Consider the following 27,774-nt stretch of genomic DNA (forward strand, 5'->3'; position numbering starts at 1 on the left):
GGTTGAGGGAGTATCTCCAGAGGACTCATCCCTCCAAACTGTGCTGCCTCTGGGTGCCAGGCTGTGGTCCAACTCTTTGGGTACAGAATCAGGGCAGAAAAACCAAATTGGGTAAAAGAGCTAAAACTTTGTTCATAGTGGCACAGAATGAGCAGAAATCACTACCTCTGAGTGCCTCACTTTCCCTGTCAATATACTGGGAGTGCAGCATCAAACGATTTCTCAGAAGTTGATGAGGTTTAAATAGTTTTTCTGCTATTTTCTGGCAGCCTCCAATGAAATGGGTTATAGCAGTGCAAAGTCTCATTGTCATTTTGCTCAGCAAAAAAATAAAGCTTGGGAAAAGACAGCTTTTCTGTTTAAATAACTCAGACCAAACATCCATAATCACTTAAAGGTGGCAGATCCACTAAGTGTGATTTGTACCAAAGCATCTGTGGTAAGAAGGTTACAGGTACGCTTTGAGAATAAATTTCAAAGGTCTGCAAAGTATAATTAGTTCTGAAGTTCTCCTACACATTAATAATTAGCAATAAAAACCTTCTAAAGTCCTCCACAGAAAGCAGTAAAAAGCTCTTCCAGAATCATGAAAATCATAGACCAAACCCAACCCCTCACTATCCTAAGCTTCCCCCTGAAGATGGTTTCATTTTTTTCTCTCCTTCCCAATGCTTTTTCTATTCATATCATGTAAGTCATGGCAAAGCCTTTAATCTTGCATACATTTACCTAATTTTAAAGACCATGTTTCAGCCAGATTAGGTAAACTAGTGGTCCTTAAAACAATTTATCCATAAATTCCCTGAACAATTCCATCAGGCAGCAAGTCATACAGTCCAGTTACATGTCAGAGAAAAAAGAAGTTTTCCTCCATTTTGAATTTGTTACTTTAGGATTCAGTTAACCTTGAGCTGAAGGATGGGAATATGACCTGTATCTGCCAATACTGGTACCCAGAAGACAGATCTTGTCAACCAGACTTCACTTCAGTCTTTGACAATACTATGGCTGTTTGGTAACTCATAATTGAGGATGATGCCATGTATATGAATTGTTAATAACTACTGATTTAGCACTTTGGCAAAAAAAAACTCTGGAGCAATTACTAGCTATACAGACATGGAACAGTTTTATCCCTGTGCAAGGGAATGGTGATGATGCTGAAAGGATTAATAGTTTGGGTATCTAACTTATAGCACCCATATTTTCAAAGGCAAATGAAGTACAGAGGGGATGCAGAAGACACAGAGTTATTTGGAGGATACTGAAATTAATTAATAGTAGGAAACTAGAAGAACCAAGGACCAAAGGACTGAGGACAGACTGATTTACAAAAAATGAAGCAAGCTTTTAATTGAGAGGATAACTAGCAAGTAGGAACTCAGTCTGAAGGGTTACAGATGGCAGCTCTCTATGGTTTGAGACTGCCAAACCAGCTCTGAAAAATATGCTAAAGTCAAAACTGGTAACTGGACAGGAGAAAGAGTCCCTTCTGACCTCAGCCTGGGGCAGCACTGATGTCTGTACTTATCTCCTGGGACAACAAGGCAAGAAGAACCAGGTTATCAATCTTCTTGCTTCAAGACACACTCATCCACTGTGTCTCCTCTTACCACTGAGTTTAATGACCTGCCATAATTCTGGGGGAGGCTCAGCCTGCAGAAGGGCAGCTCTGCAATCAAATATCTTACTCCCAAAACAGAACTAACAAATCCAGCTGTTAGATGTCACCTATCCCCCACTAGCTGGTACCCCATAAACATGCTGACAAAAATGGTTGCAAAAGGTAGGCAGGCTGTGATCTCTCCACAGTTCAAGGCAACTTAGAACATGTTTGGTTTATTTTCAAAGTGTTTTTAGATTTTTAATTTTTATGTTTTCATTTTTAAAAGAAACCAAGTAACTACAATGTTTTTCTAACTAGCGATCTCTTCAATATATGGATGCAATTTTTTATGCCTAGCCATTAGCTGGATTCTACCAAGGAAAAGCCTTGGCTGGTGACACTGCTGCCCACAAGTGTAAGTCTGCTGTGTGTGAAGGACAGACACAGGCAGAGTGAACAGGAATGTGTACAAGCATCTGATGTTTTTTGTGACACCATTTCACATTATTAGTTGGAAGTTTGCTAAGCACCATACTCTTATATCTCAGTTTACCCTACCTACCTACCTCTCTCACCTCCTCTTCATAGTTTTTTCCTCTTTAATACATGCAAGTTTGAATTTTTAGTTAGAGCTGCTTCATTGATTCACGGCAGAAGAAGCTCGGGTAAAAACTCTATGCATTTTTACAAATTTATTTTATGGGAGATTACACAGCTGATTAACAGTCCTCAGAATAAAAAGTGTCTCCTGTTACCTTCATTCTTGTCTATTTATTGCTTTTGATCTATTCATGCCAAAACATTCTTACTAATGAAAGTCATCAGAAAATTGTCTAATAAGGTAATTTAGAAGACAGTTCACATCTAGCATATGATCAAAAGGCACTTAACTTGCTGTTCCTGCCTCCTCTCCCCAATAAACACATGGTTTACTAGCACTGATAAGCTTCAAAATGGTTTTGAACATCTGGGAAAAGGGCTGATCAGCTCCAGACAATTGTTGGACTCTAAGTAGACTCAGGAACAAAGGTCATGATAAATGAAACCACTGCTTTGGCTCCAAAATTGCTTCAATCATCTCCAGACAAAGCATGATTGAAATGCATCTATCAGTGGATAGCATCTGGAGAACACTAAAAATGTTTTGATCAGAATCTGAGTAGCTTCTTCCAAATGAAAATAATTTCAAGATTCCACGGAGAATTTTTACAACCACATTTTGGGCTAATGTTTCCTTCTGTAACATTGACCTTGTTTCTCTACAGCATGAAAAAAATCAATATAATAATGGTACTGCAGCAAAATTTCAGCTTGCTCTTGGCTTACTTTAAATAACTTCATTGTCTCCTTTCCCTCTGTCTACATCTGCTGTATTTGGCACTTTTAGTTATTAAAATGAAACCAAGTTGAAAGAAAATGTTAAATATCATAAAAAGAAACCCAGCAGCACTTCCATCTCACTTTGCCAGCGCTGTGGTCACCTTTACCATTTGCCAGGTTTTTCTGTTCCCAGCTGCTCTACCTGAATCTGCATGCAAAAAGAAACCCCAACTTTCTCCGAGAATATCAAATGTACTTCGCAGTTCTACAAGAGCTATTTTTTTTTAAAGAATAACTCACCCTCTTCCCTCCAATAATATATTGGAACAAAAAAGCCCAATAGTTTACTAGTGACTTCTATTCTTTGGTGCTTAACATTGTCTCACTTCTTAGTGTGCATTTCTGCACAAGTGAGCAAGTCTGGTTATAGCATCTTCACAGTTTCACTGCAACCTGCACTAAGAACGAGGTTTGAAAATCTTATAGGAACTACCAACTAAAGAGAAAGAAAAGCTCCATTCAGTCAGAATTATGACCTGTAGTCACCTTTCACTCCCTCTGGATGAGAACCATATCCACTTGCTGTCAGCCACTGTTCTGCCTTGGTCAACAGACAAGAAGAGCATTCCCAAAAGAAAAGTGGGAGCAGTAAGATCCAGGGAAAGCCCAAATGTCGGCAGTGGTGAAAGGAAGGAAACATTTGCTCTGCCCGGGCCTCTCAGAAGCATGGGGACACTCAGCCTCGGAGCAAGAAAGACTTACCCTGGTGTATGCACAACACAGAAAAGAACTGAAAAGATTCAGACTGCCCATATGAATTAACTTTCCTACTCTTGGCTACCCCACGGACGCAAGCCTTGCAAAGGGACGCATGACTCTCCATCTCTAACATCCCTCCAACAAAACAACCCCATTAAAAAAAAAAAAAAAAAAATTAAAAAAAAAAATAAATAAAAAAGGGGCGAAATCTTACTTTGGTGCTGGAAGCCGGGGAGGAGTTGGCCACCAGGCTGGTGATGACCTCGCTGTTGCCGGTGGTGCCGGGGGCGGTGGCCGGGGCGGGGAGGCGGGCGGGCACCATGGGCAGGGGCAGCAGGCCGGGCCGGGCGCTGCTGGTGGTGCTGGCGCCGCTGCCGCCGGTGCTGCCCGCCGGGGTCCCGTTGGAGCTCCAGTCCCGGCGCTCCCAGCCCGCGCGGTAATCCCGCTCGAAGCGGCTGTGGTGCCGGGACATGGCGGCGGGGGGCGGCGGCGCCCCGGGGCGAGCTCGGGAGCCGGCCTGCGGAGAAACCACAAAGCAGTTAGCCGTGAGGGCGAGAGCCCGTCCTGCCTCCTGTCCTTAGGAGAGCGCTGCTTCTCCCCCTTCCCCAACTGAACATCGAGAGCAAGAGAGCAGTGCCACTGCGAATATTAATCCAGAACGCAAATGAGAGTTTAGACAAGGACACAGTGGAGAGCCCAGTCCCACAGACCTAAAGAAACATCTGCTCAAACTCTTCAGCAAAATAACAAGCAAAAGCACACAAATTGTGTAAAGTCAATTTAGAAGAAAGTCGTAATTCAGTGTTCTGACAATAGGAAAACATTCCCAACAGCTCCATCTTGCAGTTTTCTCAGTAGCCTTCAGGTCCTTTCTGTAGGCCTCTTTCCTCTACCTGACACATGATCAAATGGTAAAGATCAAAGAGAAAAAAAAAAATCTACCTGCTAAATCTACCCATTACTTCCCTATTTTCAAAGCAAATATTTCTTCATACAGCACTCTTTTTGCTAGACCTCCTCAGTGGAAGCTGCTACGGGAATATTTCACTCTGTGACACCTCCCCACAGGGAGGATGCTGCCCAGGGCAGGCCAGCATGTTCTGTCTCCTCCTGAGCTTCTGGCTAGACTTAAAACACTTAATGCCTAAAGGTGATCTATGACCAAGTTGTTCTGTATGATCACCCTGTCCTTATCATCCCTCAGTCTTTGTTATCCACAGGTAACAATATCCCCCACTGCCAGGTGAGGGATGTCCTAACACAATGTTGGGAGTGAAGATTCCCAACATCTAATCTTAGTTCTGATAATTATACATTACATAGCCTAGAGCAGTTACTGAAGTCTTCCTGGCAAGGTCTCCTAATGTGTAGAATGGTGGCAATAATGCTATTTTCCCAGCAGAGCTCTGACTAAGTGAATGTTTACAGCATTTGCAATAGAAGAAACAGTATGAATGAATTCTAAATGTATTTATTTACATAAATAAATAATGAGTATCTAGGTCACTGCAGCACCTGATTTATTTTATTTGCACCACACAATCCACTAAGTTCTTTGTAATAATGACATCAGGTCAGTGGAAGCAATGTTGTTTCACAAACTCTTAGATACAAAAATGGATGGTAAGAACATCTGTTTATAAGGATTGTGGAGGGAGTCAGAACTAATCTCACCCAGAAACTTGAAGATAAGAAATTTCTTAGGAGAGATAAAAAACTTACGAGTGTTATAAAACAGTATGCCTATCAACAATGCTAGTTATTCACCTGGTAGAAATTAAAAAGGCAAACAAAACCAATCATTATTCCTGAAGGATGAAAGGTTCACCTAGTTGACTAAAAAGCTACTAGCTGAGACAAAGAATACTCTTCCTCAGTTAAAAATTCAAAAATATAAATCTATATTACAAAACTTTGCCAAATTCCCTCCCATAACCATTATGTTCCACAAAAGGCCAAACCAAAGCTCCCAAGAAGCTGCATTTTTGATGGTTACATTGTCCCTCTCCAGGAATGAGCCCCTCCTCTAACACTGGGGACCAACCCTAGTGTTGCTGGTATTGACCACAGAATTAACATTCCTCTTAACCCAACTCTTTTTTCTCAAGTAAAATGTGATGCAACGCTTGACTTCATGATTTGAGGGCTGATGGTTCTGGTATTTACTTAGATTCCTCTGTCTTACATTTTTGTGGCCATCTGATACTTTCAGATGATAATTCTGTATTTTCCAGTGGACCACGTGAGCTCAGCTGTACAATGACCACAGGAAACCCCAGAGACACCAGTGCTGTTAAAGCTGCTGTAGTGAAAACAGAAACTTTTCTTTTAGTCGAGGTGAAGAAATCAAACTTTTTCTCTAGTGAAAACTACCTCTGAATAAATTCAGTACTTACAGTGTCTTTAAAGGTTAGAAATTGCACAGGTATAACCCTGCTTTCATTTGTTTTATAACCATTTTGCTAAGTCAGGCAAAAAAGGAGCCTGCAAACTGCAAGCTACAATTTCAAAATATCTTTTATTATTCTTTGCCTTTGAAAAAGTTTCTTTTTAATCCCAACAGCCTCCAGTGCCGTATGAAGCTATCTTTTGTGACTGCTTGAATGGTGGCTGTCAGCTGAATGCCCTTCTCCTCTCGAGCTGGAGGATCTCCATTAGCTGCATTAGTGTACTCCTTGACAAGGCAGCCAGGGAGAACCACATCACATCTCCCCCACCACCCACACTCCTGAGCACATCTGACATTCAGTTCAGCACAGAGCACACATGCACACAAGTCAATAGCGAGCAGTTTTTGCCACACAATCCCAGGCACCCTGCCCCCAGCAGTTCTGCTATCAGATGAGACTGACAGGCAACTACGTCAATAACAAGCAGGAAAAAAGCCTGTGACTAAGCCACACATTAAGAAGTTTACTTAAAACCCAACTCCCTCTTCATGAGCACATTCACTTCTCAGTCCAGCTACTGTATTTCATGGTATTTACAATGAAAAAATAAAAAGCTGGGGCTAAACAGGCTAAACATCAGTCTTCTTCTTCTTCTTTTTTTTTTTTTTTCCAATACACTGCATTAAATATACACTACTTGTTTCAACATGTCATTTCTGGCTGGGTACAAAGATACTTGACAGCAACAAGATGTGCAGAAAAACCGGAGGGGATAACCATCTAATAAATGAGTATTCAACTGCTAGTGCTTGCTATTTAAAATTAGAAAGAATAGAAAATGCTTTCATAAATAGCTGCTGGGTGAGGTAAGAAATGGGCTGTGAGCAGACTAGCTAATTTTTAAATGTATTTTTAGATCCAGAGTTTATGCTTTGTCTAGACTATTGTTGTTGAGGACCACAATCAAAATAATAATGCTTTAAACATATTCTGTACTCATCAGAAAAACTTCTCCAGCAGTGTGTCCCGAGTCAAGTGCAATCATCACATTGCTAACACAGAACTTGACACAGGGCAGCACAAACCATCTTGAGAAAGAGCAGAGACAGAGGCCAGTGGAAACCTCACAGGGACAGCAGGGAGGGCAGCAGACACTGCAGCCTGAGATCACGGAATCCTTAAGGTTGAAAAAGATCTCCAAGATCATTGAGTCCAGCCACCACCCTAACCCTGTCAACACCAGTTCCACAAGATCTGATTTTAGGCTACAATTTTCCAGATGTGTTCTTTGAGATTTTTTTTTTCCCCCTAAAAATAAACAAAACAAAACAAAACCCCTTTTTGTTGGTGAGACAGAGAGAAGGAGAAACATCAATGCCTAATACTCAAAAACGGCAACATCAATACTTACAATTAATTCATGTTTTTTTGCCTTTTTTAGGGAAGTTTTCCTCAACATTCATGTGTAGGCATTTTCTCTTACCTAGTCTGAGATTCCTCTAAACAGCACTGGGGAAGAAAAAAGAATTTTCTGTTTTTTAGACATCACCCCAGCTAAGCCTTGGTTAATTACAGATTTTACCAACCTCATTTGTGGGGTTGATTTCTCAGCTAGCAGGATGCTCCACACTGCCACATGCAGGAGCCAGTACTAGAGCAGATAAGCTTTGAGCTCACACATCTACCCTACAACAGAGCCATAAACCCAGGATGTGGACACAGCCAGCAGGAGGAAGAATGTGTGACTTGTGCATCTCAGACTTGTAGTTCATGAGGCATACTGCCCACTGTTACTGCTGAAAATCCCTCTGTACACCCAGTCACTGCCTGGTGAAGGTGGTGAAGGCAGTGAGACAGACCTTCCCTCACCCTCTACTCAAAATGTAATCACTGGAGTAGTCAGGTGTCTTTAACCTCTACTAGAAAGGAAACACGTTCCCGTTCGTCACATAGAATCAAAGGATTTTATTGTGCAGCCAAAAGGAACAAAAACTCTCTTAGAGGGGAAAAAATCCCCCACTCTACTAAAGAGAGAGAAAAGAAGAGAGAGAAGCCCATAGCAGTTACTGGATGAACAGATGAATTCAAAGCAAAAAAGGAGATCAAACTGGTATTAAGGGAAGGCTATGGAAAGGGCTATGAGCTAAAGAAGAGAGATTGAGCAACCGGTGGTAAATACAAATCCCATGACAAATTTAAAATAAGATTTAGTGATACGGCAAGGCAAAAAGTCCCCAAGACTGCATCACTGTGCATTTACTGCAAAAAGAATGCCAGAACACAGCCCTTGTTTCAGACAAGGGCTATGCAGGAGCCAGGCATGAGGATTCTACAGGCACCTGACACCTTCCCCCATCATTTACTTTTAGAGAAAGGTGAATTCGGGAGGATAGATCAGGAGAGAGTAACTGGTGAAACAATACCAAACACCTTCTGAGGAATGGAGCAGGATCTCTCCCAACCCTACAAGGCCAAAACACACAATGCAGCAGGTGAGAGAGACCATAAAACAAAGTTACTTTAAATCTATCCCTCTCACGGCAAAGTAAAATGTGAGTGTACCCCTGCTAGAGAACATAACTATTTCTACAATCAGGAATTTTAGATGTATCTCATACTAACAGCTTGCTCAACAATAATATCTGAGGAAGTTTTTCAGCAAAATGTGAGTGTTTTTGGGACTGAGATGTAGGGCACTTACATCGACTACAGCATCCAGCCTCCAATTTACCCTGAAGACTTTGGCCATTTGGAAATCCTCCTACCTTTCTTAGCACAAAACCACCTTGCTCCTGGTACTCATTTTTCACCACATCTCTTATGCAAACTCATTTGTTCTTGTTTCCACACACACACAGAGGAAAGGAAAAGGCCAGCGGCGCGTGAGATAGCAGCGTGCAGTCCTCAGGGCTCTTACCAGGTTCAAACAGATCATTGCTGAAGATTTATTAAACTCAAGTGGTTAACATTTCATTTTATGCTCGATACATTTAAACACAGCCCTTCTTCCCCCAAGCCCAAAACACTCACTGTTCTGCAGAAAAAATGCTTCCTATTCATGTTCCTCTAAATGACAGTCCGGGCTCAAGCCTTGGAGCAGCTTTTTCCCTGCTTTCCACCCTTATCTAGGCAAGGTCTCCTTAAAGTGCCTGTCCTCACAGATATAAATATAAGGAAAAACAGGCTTTCAGCCAGTCTGAAGCTAGAGAATCAGATATCTTAGACTATTAGTCAACTTCATTAAGTGACTTCAAAAATAAAGGTCAAGCTTTTAATTTAAATTTTTCCCGGGTAAGCATTTGTTTCTAAATTTACCTTTTAAATAATAACATTACAGAAACATGATAGGCGAGAGAGGTTGGGAGACAGTGACGGAAGTAGATACATGGTCATAAGGGAAATGGCAGAAAAGGAGAAAGAAAGAACCTGAAATTTTAAAATACACAGCTAAATAATCTTACGTGTTTTCAGACAGGATAAAAGAAATACAGGCAAAACAGAGAGCTTCAAAAGCAGTTAAGTGCATGTAATGCCTAAGTATTTTATAATGTCCACACTAAAAAAAAAAAAAAAAAAAAAAAAAAGAAAAAGGGGAAGAGAGATTTGCTGGCATCAGATCCAGCATGAAGAACTGTAACTGATAAAAAGGAAGATGTCTGAGTACCTCAGCTTGAATTTCACATATATGCTGCAGGGGAAATGTTATGGCTAGCAGTTTTATCAGAGCCACCAACACAACAAACTCTCCCTAGGCACAGGTATGAAGGTGTAATTTATGCACATGGCACCATTGAAATTTATCAGTATTACCATAAATTCTGGATATAGCTCAATCGTCAGGTCATACATGTATACATCTCGAAGAAAATCAAAATAAAACAAGGTACTAGCAGTCCTGGCAGCAACTCTTCAGCAATGTGCCAAGCAAAATGTTTTATTCGAGCTAAATGTTTTTTATAACCTACAAAGACTTTCTTTACAAACACATATAGAATCACTGTTACAAGCCTACATGGATCTGACTCATCCATTTTGACAATTTTTACTTAACTACTTCTTTTTTCTGTTTGGGTGACTCCAGTGAAAGAACTCTCTGTTAGACAAATGCAGAAGGAATGCAATCAAGAGATTTTCTAAAGCTGAACTACAAGCAGCTGTGTAGAAAGATAAAATCCAGAAATATTTGAGAGGCAAGAAAACAACTTTATTATCAAGCAAGGTCTACTTTTGTAAACCCCTGATTTAGACTTGTAAACAGTTGTAAAGCTCTTGTAAAATCCAACAGAAGGCAGAGAGACTTGAGCTGCTTTGCTACAATCAGATCTTAAAGAAAAAAAAAAAAAAAAAAAAAAAAGAAGAAAAAAAAGCCCAAATCCTAACCCTGTAAGTGATAAAGGAGCAGTAGATTAAAGAGATTATATAGGATTTTATTTTCCAAATATATGCTGGAGGAGGTGATGCTTTGGGACATGAAAAAAAAAAAATCTGAGCATGAACACACAACAGTGTCTTCTCAGCAGAAGGCTCACTGTGCAAGAAGCAAAACTGAGATTTTTTTTGCTATCTCAAAATATTGTAGAAAAGTTTGTGCACTTTTTATTTCTTCAGATGCATATGGAAATCTTCCCTCCAGGTAAGTAAAAAGATAAACTAGGCTATCCAAATAAGAAAGAAAAACCCAATCACGATGTGAGTGAAACCATACCTTACAGTTTCTTTCCTTCACAGTTGACAGAATATAACCTTCCTGAATGAAGGCTTACTAAAACTTTTCTAAATGTAAACTTTATTACTAAGCTTCCAGGAAATTTATCTTCTCTGTGATAATTTCCCATATATAGTAATCTGCTTTTCAGATACTGATTTTTTTACAATCTGAGCAGAGTGGGTAACACATCCTTCAATTCATGGATTGTGAGGACTGGCATGATGAGAAAAGTTCACAAAGATTCAGAGTGGTCCCAGTGCAGGAACAGAAGGTGAAGATGAGTTCCATTCTGAATCCTGTTGCTTGCCAAACCTGGACACACACAAACTCATTAAGTTTACATCAGGTGCAAGGATTTCCTTCTGTAGATGCTCCTGACCATATAAGTTTCTTGGACTATTCTAAAAGGCCTCCGTTCACATCCTCATATATACTTATCATCCATTATAAATTGATAGAAAATATGTCAAAATATAGTTTGGGAGGTGTATTTGGATAAAATTCCTAACTCCACAAGAAAACTACTAAATCTATTTTTCTGTCTTCAAGATTCTGTTGGAAAGATCTCCCAGTTGATCTTGTTCTCCACCATGGCTTTGTTGCAAACCATCCCCACAACCTTACAAAAAAAGCACAAAATTCAACCCTCACCAACCTCCAGCCCCAAATATCAATTCTAGTTGCTACCTGCTGCAGCTTCTTGGTCTTTCCAAGGACCTTCTAAAGCAACAAGACTGGAATTTCAGGCAGCAGTTTTATAAATGAAAATCCACCAGAACTTTACACAAAGGCATAATAACTTCCTCAGATGTCCCTGCAGGGTCCAGGGTAGCTGGCAGTGTCTGGAACCCAGCCTTGTTAAAAATGAAGAGAGAGAAAAACAAAACGTCCCTCTGTAACACTCCTGCTTGCAAAACACTGCCCAAAACATTGACTTCCCTAATTAAATTATCTCATTAGCATGAAAAGCAAGCAAAAGAAACCCAAATGCCAAGAGCTGCTGTGTTAAAGGCCAGTTTGTGGAGGAGGACTTGCAGGCAGAGCTGGTGGCCAACACCTTGGCACAGGGGCTGGCAGGATGACAGCTGGTGGCCAGGGTCCAGGGGTGCCTGCTGGGGACAGGTGGGCAGGGGAGACAGGGACACACTGGATTTCTTCTGGGGAAATAGGGCATCTTCTCAAAACGTGTCAAGTGCCTGCCAGCACCTGACATACCTAATCTTGCCTAAGACTTCATAGTTAATAAAGCAGAAATGTAGAATAAGCTACTGCCAGTGTTGCCAAATGTCACAAAATAAATCTCACAAAATTTAATTAGCAGGATTTTGGCTCCTTTGGGGATGGTTTCTTAGGTGGGTGAGGAGGGGTGGGAGGAGAAGGGGACTAGGTCTTCAAATTGCATTTTGGACAAGGTGGGAGAAATCTCCTTTTATTTACTTCTATTCTCAATTTTCCAGGCCTTGAGGAAGACTGATCAATCAGTCAAAACTGTTACAGCAGAAAGCTCTCTGCCAAGGTAAGGGTTAAATGAGTGTATTTTACAGCATCAGATCTCTGGATCACTTGTAGTGCTGCAAAACACTGTAATAAAGAAAAGGTATTTCAAATTTTCCTTTCAGTGGATATTTCTGGGTCACCCCATCCCATCCCATCCCATCCCATCCCATCCCATCCCATCCCATCCCATCCCATCCCATCCCATCCCATCCCATCCCATCCCATCCCATCCCATCCCATCCCATCCCACATTTAAAAAGCTTCAGCCAGCATCAGGTGAAGTCATAAATTTTGTTTTCTGGGACTGATGTCCTCCGATCACACAGAATTTTCTGACACACATTTTGTTAAAAGAAGACATGTATCACTCCCCCAAATCAAGAGCAAATGTACACTTACAGCACAAAATAGTCCCTAACCATCTGGTATATAAAAAGAGCTTATTCCATGCAAATTGCATCAGGAGGGGGGAAAAAAAAATAAAGAAACAGTAAATCTTACCATAAGAGTCATTTAGGCTGCAAAAGACCTTTAAGATCACCAAATCCAACCATTAACCAGTGCCAAGTCCACTAAACCCTAAGTGCCACATCTACAACTTGTATTTTTAAATTTATTGAACATGAAACTAGCACACTCTATAACAACAGGCATCCAAAGACCTTCAAGGCTTCAGTGATTTGTGGCACACTGAGGTATGAAGGTGCAGTTATCCCAGTCCTGCAGTAAGTGAATTCCCAGAGAATACACAACATCTCTGACCCATGGGGAACAACTACAGTTTTCCAGTTTCTGGTGCCCTAAATGTCTGACTGCCACTAGCCTCCACTCACAAAGCCTCCAAGCTCTCTCTTCCCTTAAGGAGACACCTGTATTCTTGCTGTACTTTCAGAGCTCATGGAGAGTCCAGAGAGGAGTTTCTCTGCATACTTCCATCTTTTTGCTTCCTGGCACTGGTACCATTAGTACCAGTACTCTGCACCCCTTTATCTGGCTGGAAATACTGGGCTGCTCACCCACAGACACCTGGGGCTTTCGGATCAAACCATTCCCTGCTCAGTGCACGTCACTGCAGTTGGCCAGGGCCCACATTATCTGTCCATCTGCAGTCACAGCTCATCACCTCTCGTGGCCTAACCACGTTTCATAAAATGGATTGACTTTATTTTCAGCTGGTTCAACAGAGTAAGTATCACTTACATCCACTTGCTATTTTTGTTTTGTTTTGAAAGGCGATGCGTCAAGAGCCAGAGGGACAGTGCCACCGTCCTAATGAATTAATATCACAGCCAGTAGCAAAGTTAACTGCATCTCTGCTTGCTCCTCTGTCTCCTAAAGCTATTCCTGTTACCATTTCTTCCACCACCCTTTCTTGCTTCTCACTTAAAATTGGCCCAAGTGACTGATGTTTTATCTTTTCAGCTGCTGGAAGAAGGCTGTTTGCTGAATGAAGGAAATCAGCAGCACCTTTTCTAGGCCAGAGGTCTGCAGCTTTTAATTAGCTGCTTTAGAAGTAACAGGATCAAATAATAAACAGATCATGAACCATCCACCATTTCCCTCACAAGATATGTTAGGTGATGTAGAACCTTTCAATACTACAGAGATAGCAAATCATGTTTGCCAACCATCTACTTAACTATGCCTTTAAGAATACCAAGAATTTAGTTAAAATATAAGTCAAAAACTACTAGATTTGCAAGCACTGGCCAAAATGTTTTACATTTTATTCTGAATAGCAATAATTCATTTTCATTACACTAAAGCTGTCAAAAACTCTATATGCAGTCTTGTAGTGAGGCTGTTATATACATGCCAAATGCCTGTATAGCAAACATCTGGACTTGCTTCTGTTCCAGGATTTGCCAAAGCATTAAGTCTATCTATTGTTTTTTCTTGTGACTTTTATTTTTTTTTTCTCTCCCTGCTGTGCCTCAGGTCGTTTTTCTTAAAATGAAATCATTAAAACAGGCAGAAAAAGCGGAGGAAGGAGGAGTAAGAAGAGCTCTAGCATCTGAGTAATCTTCCAGTGGGACTAATTTTACTAAGTATTTGTGCTACTGCTACCAGTCAATCACTACAAGTATTATTGAGAAGCTAAAAAAAATAAAAATTAAACCACATTTAGGAAAGTATATTGGCATAGAGAAAAGGAAAAACATATATGCTGTTCTATAAACTATTTTCTCCGTTTACTGAAATGTCCTGAATATCAATATAAAATGTATTAACATAAAAACCCAACTTGCTGTTCCCTGATTTTGCATTCATTTTACATCCGTACTTCTCCGAGGCAACAGATCAGAATGGTGCATTGCCTTCCCCTCAGGCCAAGTGTAATAAACAGGCAGGTGTAATATAAGGCTGCAGTGTCTCAGCTCTCCTCCCCAACAATTGATCTTCCAGCCCAACGGTGTAATTCTGTCTTGGTAGCTCCCTTCACATGCCTCATTCCTGATCGGTCAATTATTTCAAATCAAGCAGAATTAAAGTGTTATTTTTGTGAGGGAGGATGATATTCACCAGTGACCAACGTGAAACTAATAAACTAATTTCCCTTTACTGCCTTGGGCAAAACAGAAAAATCCAGGTCTATGGGAGAAACATAGCAGCTGTTTCATCTGTCTGTTGCCCAAATGTGTTTGCCATTTACTATCTTTAAATTGAATTTTTGCTCACAGGACAATTTTGGGAACAGAAGACAACAAAAAGAAAACAAACAAAAAAGGCAGTGGTGAGGTTGTGTGACTGTTCAAGACAGAGCTGTGCAATGCAAGCTTCCTGAGAGAAGGGGACAGCACTCTCCTGCTCTCTGAAACAGACCATATTCCTCCTGTCAGTAGCAAATTTATCCAGTAGATGTCAACACCAGCAAAAAATATGTGTAAAGCCAACCTTAACAGCAACAGTACTCACTTCAATTTACAGTGGTGCATCAGGGGACAGTTTCATATTTGGAAGCATTGCATATTTATTTGCTACCGTCCCATCCTTACATCTTCCCGAGTGGATCTGGCCTGGCTCATCTGCCCATAAACATATGTAGAGCAAAATAATTCGGTTTTTGCTTTTAGAATGATTTTGTCTGGTCTGCTGAAAAATTGCTGATGACTATGTGATGACTTTCGGACTGGATCAGATGAAATTTTTCTGAGGAGGCACAGGGAGAAGGAGAGGAAAATACTGTGTGGTGCAAAGCGACTACTAGAAGCAAAATCTTCATAGTTACTAAATATAATCTGAAGAAGTCTGTTCCCTTCTGACCTTCCACTTGTGTGGTTAAGCAATGCAGTGATTTCATGGATTTTGCTCCTTCCTCAAGAAGCTTCTCAGCCTACAAGAGTGACCTGCGATTCCCATGCTGACCCCAGGTCAACAGATACTTGTTGTTCCTGTGAGGTTTTTTTTTGTTTTGCAGTACACCAAGGACAATCTGTTGTAAGCCTTTTAGTGTTATTATCACTCAAAAGACTGCATTTGCTGACAAGCTTTAACCATGCAAAAACACAAGGCCATTGCTGTTGACACTTTTAAATCTACTATTAAGATCTTACTGTTTGAACAGCTTGTGTGTAGAATCTGAAGTACAGATTTCAGTTTCCTTTTTGTTTATTTTTAGATAAACCTTGTGTTTCTACTCTGCAATGTTTGCACTTGGCTGCTGAGCATGCAGTAACTGCACACATTATATGGATTGCTTAGAGACACTGCCTCACAGCCCATCAGGTTTTTGGAATTGATGAAAAGAGAAGGAAAATAACAGATCATTTTCCTGATTGATTACTCTTTCTTCACATTGCCATATCCCCATAAACATGAGAAGGATAACCAAAAGTATGTTGTGACATCTAATAGTGAGCCGTTGAAGCAAATAATTTTACTACCACTACAAAACTTACTACGGAGTTTGTTTTCAGAGATCTAAAACATAACAAGGAGACATAAATGAAAATATTACACAGACATCACTATGAGCATTTATTCCTCACGTGCAAAACCTTACAGCTTTTACAAGAAGCATCCATCCAATGATGCTGTTGCAGCTGAACTAATCAGTCTGGCTTAAAATTCAGGCTCTCTGTGAAGGCACAAACAGTGGTCAAAGGCTGAGACTGAGAATTACCATCATCCAAGCCATTCTTAGGCATCAACAGAACCAGGCATGGGAAGATCAGGCACAGGTGCTGTGCTCCCAGTGAATGATCCAAATGATGGCACTTGAGAGAACAAAGTCAGAGCTCTGAACACCAGGGAAAAGCATCCAATGCCACATCCAGCCCCATGGAGCATGAGGTGCCAGCAGCACAGCCCGTTTTGGGAAGCCACGTCCTTCTCCACAGCTCTGGGTGCCAGCACACCCTACCCAAGGCAGAGCCATAAATAGTTTGGAGATAAGACTCAGATCTTACGAGGCACGCTGCGGTTTCACAGCCAGGGATGAGCAATTCTTTTAATTACCGTCAGCATTTTCTGCGAATCCCTGTTTCAAAGAAGAGATGGGAACTTTTGATTTGCTGTGACACCTTGATTGCTGCACGGATGAGTCACCACACTACTGCTGGTAGTCTTATGGATTGATAGATTTTTAGGCCAAAAAGCTCAGGGGGCTGTTACAATGGCTCTGCTCTGGCTCTGAACAGCACAGCTCTCCTGGCTCATCCAGCACCCTGCCTGCCGGCCACAAACAGGGACCAGGAATTTCCCAAATAAAATTAAAATACACACCTTAGCCTGCCCATAAGCACCACAACAGTTCCTTCTCAAAAAAAAAAAAAAAAGGAAAAAATGTAAAATTATTGATCACTGAACTGATGTACCAGTCAACACCTTTCTTCCTAGCAGTTTCTCTGACCTGGGAGGCTGCAGGGATGATGCCAAAGGGGAGGCAGGGGTGGTCCCTGAAGTGGGGACATGGCCACAGAGCCCTGCAGATAAACTGGTGGGTCCTCCATGAAACAGTCCTAGGAAAGGGCAAGAACACTGCACAGGCAGTGAGGAATAAGGAAAAAAAAGTGTAAGAAACAGTCCTGCTGATAGCAAGGTCGAAGAGGGAGGAGGGGGAGAAGGTGCTCCCAGTACTGGAGCAGGGATGAGCCTGCTGCCCATGGAGAGGACCATGATGGAAGTTGATCACAGAATCATCATGGAATGGTTTAGGTTGGAAGTGACCTCAAAGATCCTCTATTTCCAAAACCTCTTGCCATGGGCAGGGACCAAGCCCCGTCCAACCTGGCTTTGAACACCTCCAGGGATGGAGCATCCACAGCTTCTCTGGGAAACCTGTGCCAGTGTCTTGCCACCTTCACAGTAAAGAATCTTTTCCTAATATCCAATCCAAACCTACTCTCTTCTAGTTTAAAGTCATTACTCCTTGTTCTATTACTATGCCCTTGCAAGAAGTCTATCCCCAGCACTGTTTTTTTCCCCCCAGATATCCACACTGCCGCTCATTGAAGACCTCTCCTCATGGAGAGGAACCCATTCTGAAGCAGGATTCAGGCAGGAGCTGCAGCCTGTGGAGGAGGATCCATCCTGGAACAGGTTTATCTGCAGCCCTGCTAATTTTTAAGTTTTTTCCAGAATCTCCCAAGGCAGTTCATTCATTCATCCTCTGTAGTAATAGAGAAGAGGGACAGAAAGAACTGTTTCTGTATCTGCAATATATTAGTGTATTTATGAAAGACACCATGGAGAAGACCTTCTACGTCATTTCAAAGGCTGGGCTTTGCTTAATTTCATGCTTTGCAGACATGTGAATTCCCAGTTTCCTTCATTTTTTTCCCATGCATTCTATTATTATCTTTTTGCCTATCTACTTGTAAACAATTTCTAAGCTGACGCAAGTGAACGAGCTGCCTGGAATGATCTTCACAGATGGAGTGCTCTGCCCATCGCTTTCCTGAATAAAGTACATATCTACACCATTTCCTTGATCTTCTAGGTAAGTAATCACATCCACTGAGGATGGATTAGACATACACTTCGAAATAATGCCTGTCTATAACTAGATGTCTTATTTCCCAGCATTCACATAATGGCCCCATTACATGCTTGATTACTGTGGCCAGGCTAAATGGAGCCATTTGTTTAGAACTTTCCTTTCTTTTCTTCTTTATTAGCAGAAAAGTCCAACTTTGTTTACTGAATCCTGTGATATTCTGAAGATATTTTCAATGTTCCTGAAGACTGCCTCTGCTAATTCTTTAGAGACAGACTCTCTGGGAATTTTGTTCAAAATTCTTAATAGTCAATTTTGCAAGATGTCCCCTCTTCTCCTGCTTTGGTCTTCATTTGGTAATTTACAATTTTTAGCAAATTTTTCCCACACAAGGTTACACAGTTCCTTGTATTTTAAGACAAAGATGAGCATTTATATGGCGCACTCTTGTCTTCAAAGCATTTTACAAACATTAAATTTTTAATGCTCATGGCATCCCTCTTACTCTCAACCCCATTTTACAGGTAGAGAAAGAGACTCACAGGTTAAGTGATTTTGTTTCAAGTCACATCACAAGTTAGTGACAGATGTGAGACCAGAATATATGAGCTCTGATTCTCACTTCCGTACCAAAACTAGACCAGCCCTGTTCTTTCACTTAAAATAATATAAATAATAATAAAAATCCTTGCTCTTGTTCAGAGAGAACTTATCTCTTTGGAGGTTCTAAATACAACAACAACAACAACAACAACAACAACAATAAAAACTCTATAGGAAAAGCACCCTAAAATTACTTAGGAGGGCAGCTACCAGTTTTGTACACAACAACAACAATAAAAACTCTATAGGAAAAGCACCCTAAAATGACCCAGGAGGGCAGCTACCAGTTTTGTAACCTGTATCTTCCCTTGTCAGTGTTTTAGAGGGAAACCCATAATTGGATATTATCAGGAAAGGGGTCAGCATGTTTTCAAGCATTTATATATAAGCCACACACACATACACACATATTCTTAATCACTGCCTAAACCAAGAACAGAGACCTTCCAGCCAGAGAAGAATTTGCAATTTAAAAACCGAAGTACATTTCAAAATGGCATCACTAAAGAGCTTCGGTATTTGATAAGAAGATTACAGTACATTCAATTGCATACAGCAAAAGCCTTTTAAAATAAAGTACAGGAATAGTGAAGCCAGGCATTTGCAACCAGATAACACGGAGCTAATCGGGCAGTGCAAAAGGTGTGCCCTGCTGCAGGGAGCGTGCAGGAGCCAGGCAGCTTTTGGAACTCAAATAATGAGGGGTTTTTTTAGCTTTAACATTTTTCATAATCTAAGCAGGAGGTCTAAACATAGGCTGTATGCAACACTAACTGTATTTCCCTTTAACAGGCTCCTCTGGGAACAAATGTTCAGTGTCAGGCTGGTACTATATGTCCATTTAATTGAGCTGAGAGAACTCTCCTGCCCTCGAAGAAAGCTCATCTCTTCTCTCTGTGGATGTGACTATAGAGCTAGCAGATAATATCTCACTCATTATTTATACAACCACGTAATTATCTCCCAGAGACTACCCTTTTTGTAGAAGTTTCTTTTTTGGAAACATCATCTGTTGGCTGAATGGAAAGCCAAAACCAGCCTTGGATACTGTGACAGTTAGTGCCAGAGCATCCTTTGCTACCACACGTGGGAAACAGCACGGGGAGTCTGCAGTACCAATCACATGGGGGACATGTTCCTGGCATTACACTGGGTCTGCTTAATTCTCCTGCAAAATACAGGCATGTGTGCAAGATCAACAATACACAAAACACACTCAGAATTTTACAGAAACACAATAATGGTAGGAGACAAACATAAACAAAAAATAAATATGCATAATGCACAATTGCCTTGCCACTGGGTTCTGTCTTACTGTTCACATTGCTGTACTGCTACCAGATCCAAACACCCTTGATACCTGTTTAACCATGACAAAATCTTCTGAGGTCAGGAGTGTTATTATGTCTCCTCCTCAGCTGGCAAGCTGAGGATGGAAAGAATATGGACCTAAAGTAGAAGGTGCCCTCAGGTAGGGTGAGCAGAGGTCAGACATTATATCCAATTTAAACTTGTGCAAAACCCCTCTAGGCTCATGTACCTCAGGGTCTGCAGGAAGCCACATTACTGCTAATAAAGCTATTTAGGTACCCAATGTCCTGCTGTTGAATAAACCAAAGGGAACATCATTTGGCCATTTATCACTGCAGGAATGCTGGAAATTCCCAAATGAGTTACCACTGCCCAAATCCTGTGGTGTCATGTCACGAGCCCCTCCAAAACACAGGGATGCTGTGAGTTGAGCACTGAAGGGAGGCAATACAGTGTGACTCACCCTGCTGAGGGATCTGGTTTCCAGCTTTGGCTCCCTATATAACTGAAGCACAAGGCATTACAGAAATCTGCAGGGCTCAGAGTTTTCATGCCAGAAGCTGGATGCTGATGAGCCCAGCATGGCCATGCTCAGCACTGGGGCTAAAGCTCTCTTTCAGGTGGTGCTGCTGGTTTTTAACTCCAGCTTTAGACCCAAGACAAGGAATGGGTATAATCCTCTGCTCTTTCAGATCTCCTGTGTGACTCCAGGCTCAGCTCAGTAGAGCACTGGAGTTTGCTGGAGAGAGATAATAAAAACAACCAAGGATGTGCCAAATGAGCACCACGTCCCCACTGCTGTTCTAACAGAGCTTTTGGGCAGACTCAGCCAACACCCACATCTCAGCCAAGCCCATGACAGAGGGCACTGGTGTTTCTGCAATTCAGCAAGCCTGCCATTGCTTTCCTCAGGCTACCCCATGCTCAGCTGCTTCATGAGGCACAGGCTTCTGCCTTTCTGCTCCTATGGGCTTTTTTTTCCCCCATTGAATTTTGAAGATTATAGGATTTACACTTATTCTGGTAAAATATTTTGTAGCACTGCCATGAAAGAGCAAAGTGGAGGCAACACACACATATTATGAAAGCTCTGGCACTATAATATGTAGCTTTTCTGTTATAAATTACATTGACCAGCTAAAGTACAGGTTACAGTAAAGTCTGCACAAAGTAATAGTGTGGCAGTAATGCACATATGGAAGAAAAAAGAAACAACAATTTTCTCGTGCATTTTAATACACTTAGCAAAATGGCCAAGATTGAATTCCTTGTGGAGAGAAAGCCAAACCTTATTCATGAAGTCGCTGTGTTTTGGTTGTTTTTTTTTTTTTTTAATGAGAAAAACAACTACACAGTCATCACAACCAGGGAAATACCACATACCACTGAACTGAAGTCCTTTTCAGGAATGTACAAAACATAGTTTGCCTTAGTGCCTTTTTTTAATCTTGAACCAAAGTCTCTCTGAAGCAGCCAAGAAAACCTGACTATCAAACTCTAGCCCTCTAAAAGGTGCTGTGCCCATCCCTCCACCGCCATGACTTGGGGCAGCTCAGGGCTCTCTACCCTGCCAGCAGTGGGTCCCCAGAGTGACAGGAAAGGCTGAGGAAAGCTCAGTGAAGGAGATCCCAAGTTAGACTGGAGGGGGTTGGGAGGGTAAAGGGGCAACAACATCCACCTCCAGATACAGCTCAAACCCAGGACTCTGCACCCCCCTGATGACTTTCCCAGTTTTCTTCCCCAGATTAATCAACTTTTCCCCTTTATTCTCACATTTCTCATTTCTACTCACCACCTTCCCTTCTACAACATCCTCCTTGCTTCATGTCCAAGGAAGAATTCCTCCAAGACCTTCTCCAGTCCTCAAACACGACTGACTCAAGTAGGTGGTTTGCAAAACTTTCTTTGCTTGTGTACTCATACCTTTTTGACCTTGTTTTATCCAACTTAAAATCCCCAAGTGAAATCATTAGGTGAGCAAGACTGACCCGATGGACCAAGAATTTGGCAAGCTGACATGATTAAAAGAAACAAAGGACTTGTATCCTGTTCTCAGACGTGGTGAGGAGGAAACTGAGGTGAAGAAGCAGGTGGGAATGTAATAGTGATGAAATGGAAGTGACAAGCTTATAATTTATTAAGTTTCTAAGCATAGTTTCATCCAAAAACCAGGGGAAAATAAGTTCCCTCTTAAATAAGGGATTGAGCAGAAACCTTTAAGAGAGCCAGCAACCCCATTCTGTTCCAATTCAGCTGTCTACAGCTAGCCCCTCACAGGGGACTTTAGTTTTGGACAATTAATTTTATTATCTTAGAAGGGAGAATGTAAGCAATCAGCAGGAAAACCTGCCAATCGACCAACCATTTCTATTTGTGATGGAATTCATGGAGTTAATCCCACAGTGCAGCTTGTTCCAGGAGCATCCCTGCCACATCTCAGTGCTTGGGTGCAAAATAAGGGCCAAAACAGGAGATTATGATTCTGTAAGTGAAAACAAAGCACTGGCTCTCAATAGAATCGTTTTAAAGACAGCATACATTAATTTATTCTCCTCTGCACTGCCTCTGCATTCCCGCTGCTGGCAATGTGACAACATATAAGCACCGAATGTTGTGCTTAGTAACTTAAGAGCTCCAAGACAGATTGTCATTTTGCTCATTCTTCCTGGGCCAAAATGTGTTTTCCCAGGAAAAAAATAAATAAATCCCCTCTTCCCAAAACAAATACACCCCCCTTCCTCCCCCGCAGTCATCTTCAAATTTCGAGAAGAATTGGAGTGGCACCACCCTTGGAGGAGGCAAAGCAGGGAAAGCATCCTCAGGAGGTTTTTATTCTAGACAGAGAGCCTCTCCCCAAGACAGCGTTTTGCCAACACACGGAGAGTTTTGAAAATGAAGGCAGAAGCCTTGCATTTGAGTGAATTCAATGGGAAGGCAGCACGGCACACAGAGCACGGGGCAATTTGCTGTTGGCAGCCTCTGTCGCTAAGTGGGTGGGCTGCGCTCAGCGCCAATTAGGGGCTGACACTTTTCCGCAGGTACAATGCGCTGCCACACGCAGGACTGCGCCTCCCTCCCTGCAGCTGTGTGTGCTGTGCCTGCTCCTTCTCCCCTTGGCAAGGGGCATGTTTAACAGAGCAGGCCATTCCCCAGCTACAAAGGCGCTGTGTCATCCTTGGGTGTACGTACACATATGGTGTGAAACTGAACGCGGCGAAAAGTCAAAGCAACTCCCGCCAGAAATTTCTGATGGCAGCATTGTAAAAATGGCGTTGGGGCACGATGCAGTTCTGTTTTCTGATACTGGGTGAAAAGGGGAGAGACAGTATATGGGTTTAGCTCCCAAGTTAAAAGGGGATCATGAGAGCAAAGAAAAAGAAGCAATATTCAGATTTCTAAATTCTCCTTTCCAGTTCAAGGTCTAAGTTTTGTTTTGGCTTGTGCTGCTCGACAAATGGAGCCAAAGAGGTTCTCGATCCAGCTTTTGATTTCCTGCTGTGCTAAGCTACAGGAATGTTCACATCTAAGCTCTGCTTTGGTCCTGTCTCTAATTAAGGCAGTTTATTTTTTCAAACATGCTACCTGAGACCTGCTGATGTTGCTTCAGGTCATGCAGCCATGCTTCAAACTGCTTTCTAATATACCTAATAGTGCCACAGTGATATGTTCAGCTTATTACTGTAACACAAGCAGTTGGGTCATGGTATTCTCTGCAAAATACTTCTGTAATGGAGTGGATTAATTTAATGAATGCCATTTACTGCAGCAGAAGTGACAATGATTTGATGTTTTGTTACAATTAAGACTCATTAGCCAGTGACTTTTTTCTTAGTTGTCTGACAACCATAATAGATGTAGCACATTTCAGATACAAAAGTTCTGAACTTGTTTCTAGTCATTTTTAATAAACATGAAGGAAGTGAGAATGAAAGTCTTGGCACTGGGTTGCTTGAAGTGACCTGTTTGAGCGATGCCACATACACCTCCCAGCCTGAACTATTGAGAGGAAACTGCACCAGCTTCCAAGAAATCACTGGATCATTCCTGGCATGAAACTTTCAACCAAACAGCTGGAAGTTTAATCCAGAACATCTCACCACCTGGCTAAAACACAAAAAGGCTTTTGAGAATGCAGATGGAGCCAGATCTTGATGCTTTTAACAAGATCCCAGAGCTCTGCCAAGTCAGGAATCCCTGCACTGGAGAACCTGCTTGTGAAGAGCCCAGCGTGCTCTGCCATGGGACTGATGGAAAACTCAAACTCTGAGTAACAATCCTTCCTTCCTCAGCATCTGAACGCTGAAGAATGATTCCCACACTCTTCTACCAATGAAAAGTATTTTGTTCCTTGGGAACACAACTCCTTTGCTTTTGCAAATCCTGAACAGCAGCACGCAGCACGCAGAATACCAAGAAAAAGGAAAAAAAAAAATCCTGAAAAAGAAAAACCACATTGCCAAGGAAAAAAAAAAATATTGGTCAAACCAATGTCACCAGAGTCTATGTTAAGTTTTCAGGCTACAAGAAGCCAAAAACCAAAATAATTTTTTTGCAGATGCAGCATTCTTCAGCATTGTTGAGGACAGAAGACCACGCTCAGCAGTACAACTGCAAACATGTCTTACTCAGCACAGAAGGGAAGCTACAAAATTAATTTAATTGTCTAAGTCAACAGCATTTAAAATCTGGATAGCACAAATGGTACATATATTTATAAAAAATCCTCAGGAAGGCCCACAAATGTAAAAGGTTTCCTTTTAAAAGGAAAATTAGGCATTAATTGAAGAAAAAAAAATTCCTAAAATTACAAATGGTATATTATTCCTTTAATATTCAGCAACGGTATTTTCTGAATGTCTTCTGAGTCACTCACACTGATACTTTTTCTTTAATCAAAAAAGAAAACATAAAAATTTTAGCTTTTAGTTCAATCAAAGTAGTAACTTGGTTTCACTAGATGCTTTATAGAAGATCACTTCAGAGTACAAGGCTGTGAGTGAATAATCCAGCAACAGCAAAATGCACACGCCTCAAAAACAAGTGCAAAATAATGAAAAGTGACTTATTTGCCTTTGAAACCTAGAATAAGACACATGAAAAAAAATATAAAAGCTGGGAAATCAAGAAAAGAATCAATACAATGTCTTATTGTTCTTGTGCAAATTCAGTATCATTTCCCTCCCATTCCACCTGGGATGGACACATACACAGACATAAAAAACACACTGTGCTGCCAAAATCCCCAGCTGATGCTGCTGACTTACAGATCAAGCCCTGGCAGTGTTTAGATGTAAGAGGATAGCAACAAGTAAGAGAGAGGGATGAGGTGACTCAGCAGGCAGGACTGGAAGCCTGAAACCCAGATGTTTGACAGCAAAAAGCATCATGTGGGGAGTGTTTTAAAGCTTCTCCCACCCATAGGCTTCTCCAGCTCTTCTGAGCACGACTTTGGCAGGAAAGATGTTCCCTAAAATTACTTTTAGAAAGCGGCATTTAGACACTGCTGACTGCAACCTGAAAACGAGCTATTCATGCAAATTCCCAACTCGCTCCCACCTACCTGCAACCTCTGTTAAATCTCCCTTGCAGAAGCAAACCTGAGCAGTAATGAGCAGTAATGTGCTAATGAATGGAATACAAAATCTGGTTTTCCCTTCTATTGTAGAGTGCGGATAAAAATCACACTCCTGCTCCCTCATCCCATGCCAGAAGAGTTATAACCCCATGAAAATCACTTGAGTTAAAGATAAGCTGGGAGCTTCAACTTTATATTCATTTTTATCAAATCTTTGAAACTGCTTCATGGGGTTTATTTTAATAGGTATTTCTACTAACAATAATAACCCCCCTTATCTGTACTAAGGAAGAGAAAAAAGCAGATTGCATCATAAATCTTAGTCATGCCAGCTAATAATCTTCAAAATCATCCTTTTAACACGGATGGCACCTATTAAGTCAAAGCACTTTTATCCTGCCGGTTTAGGAATAAACTCTCATCCCAGCTCCCGTTATGAAAATGAAAGATTTTCAACAAACTGCACTGGCAGCTGCAGAATCATAAAATCCTTCAAGGGCCTGTGAAGCTGAGCTGTAAGCATGGCACCCCTTATCTGTAATTAGGGAAAGAAGAATAAAGTCTCTAGAATGCTCTGTATAACCCCCCCAGCCCCTCACTGCAGGGCTTTGTACCTGGGCTCTTCTAATAAAAGAGTTTTAAGTATCAGCTGCAATGTAATCTTGTTTATTAAAAGCAGAAGACTGATGGCAATGGCTGTGTCAAACCTGAACTACAAAAAGGAACATGTATTTGCAGTCTTTTTACATAAGGCACACTGATAAACATCATTTATTTCACAACTGCCTATGATATGCCACACAATGTACATTTATGTATGTTTAAAGCAATTTTATTCCAAGAAATGTATATCTGATTTCAGTGGAGGGTATGTTTTCCAAGATGCATTAAGGTCTAACTAAATTTATTTTTTAAAAGAAGAAGTGCAACTTATTACAACAGTGCAAACTATTATTGTCATAACAATGTAAAGTACCCATAGATTTAATACTACAAGGCTCTATTCATCACAATCTCATTTGGCAATAGTGTCATTTCACAGTATTTTATTATCCAAACATTCCTCCAAGAGTGATGCCATCTCATAGAAGAGGTGCAAAAACCAGGGCACGTTCACTCCAAAGTATCTGAATTGTAGTTCTTTATCAAATTCTTTGAAAATAAATACAGTCACTCCACTAGCATTTCATTCTTCTTCCAAATACAGCAAGGATGCAAAGTTTTCAGCTCTCAAGCATGGAATATATCATAAAAGCAGGGCAGATTAAGATCTTGCAAGGTGTAGAAATTGAGGCAGGGAGGGAGTGAGTGACCTACTCAAGTCCCAAACTATGTCATGAGCAGAGTGCCACAAGAGGTTTGAGATTCAAGTCCAGCCACTGGGCCATGCTGCTTCTTCAGCTCTCAGGTGCTACCAGCTGTATTTCCATTAGCTATTTCTAATTAATGCATTGGCACAATAGACTAACATCAAAATCTCTGCTGCAACAGGGTGATTTGTTAGGTCATAATAGCATGTAATAGGGTGATTTATGAAGGTTAACAGGTGATATGTGACACTACTATCAAAACTTTCATCATTTCCCTGGTTCTTTCTCCCATGCCACAGCACGAGATACTCAGTATCCCTATGAGGAGCACAGGGTAGGGATTGCACTCACAGCCACGTATAACCTTGGGAATTATAACCTTGGGAATTACCACCAATGCTCAGTGCCTGCTATACCCAAACTACAAGTCCTCCTAAACAATAAAGGACCCTAAAAACAAGGGAGCAGTCTGGGAGCCATTCTTCAGAGTAATCAGGTGAGCAGTATCTTGCAATCACTTATGTAACTGCCCAAGGTAACACAGATGTCCAGGTCCAAGCAGCATCTTATGTCAAAGACTTATCTCAAATCATTCAAAAGAAAGTTCCACCATGAGGGAGAAAAATTGGATCAAGACATTAATGGAAATGTGAATGCCAGTATCTGAGTGTGAAAATATGAACTCTCAGATACCCTCTAAATGCCCCTTTTAAAATCCTGGGGGTTTTCACAGTTTAGGTGCTATGACCTATAGTGC

The 27,774-nt window shown here is 41.3% G+C and overlaps 1 protein-coding gene across 1 annotated transcript in view; it reads right to left on the reverse strand.

Annotated features, from left to right (window-relative positions):
* Positions 1–27,774, reverse strand: part of KLHL29 (kelch like family member 29) — a 386,641-nt gene that overhangs the window by 236,677 nt on the left and 122,190 nt on the right. The window contains exon 3 of the mRNA XM_056487785.1: positions 3,900–4,202. Coding sequence (XP_056343760.1) covers positions 3,900–4,157 — 258 coding nt within the window. The 5' untranslated portion in view covers positions 4,158–4,202. The remainder of the gene's footprint in view (positions 1–3,899; positions 4,203–27,774) is intronic.

This window comes from Oenanthe melanoleuca, chromosome 3 (assembly GCF_029582105.1).
Source record: "Oenanthe melanoleuca isolate GR-GAL-2019-014 chromosome 3, OMel1.0, whole genome shotgun sequence".
NCBI classification, from domain to species: domain Eukaryota; kingdom Metazoa; phylum Chordata; class Aves; order Passeriformes; family Muscicapidae; genus Oenanthe; species Oenanthe melanoleuca.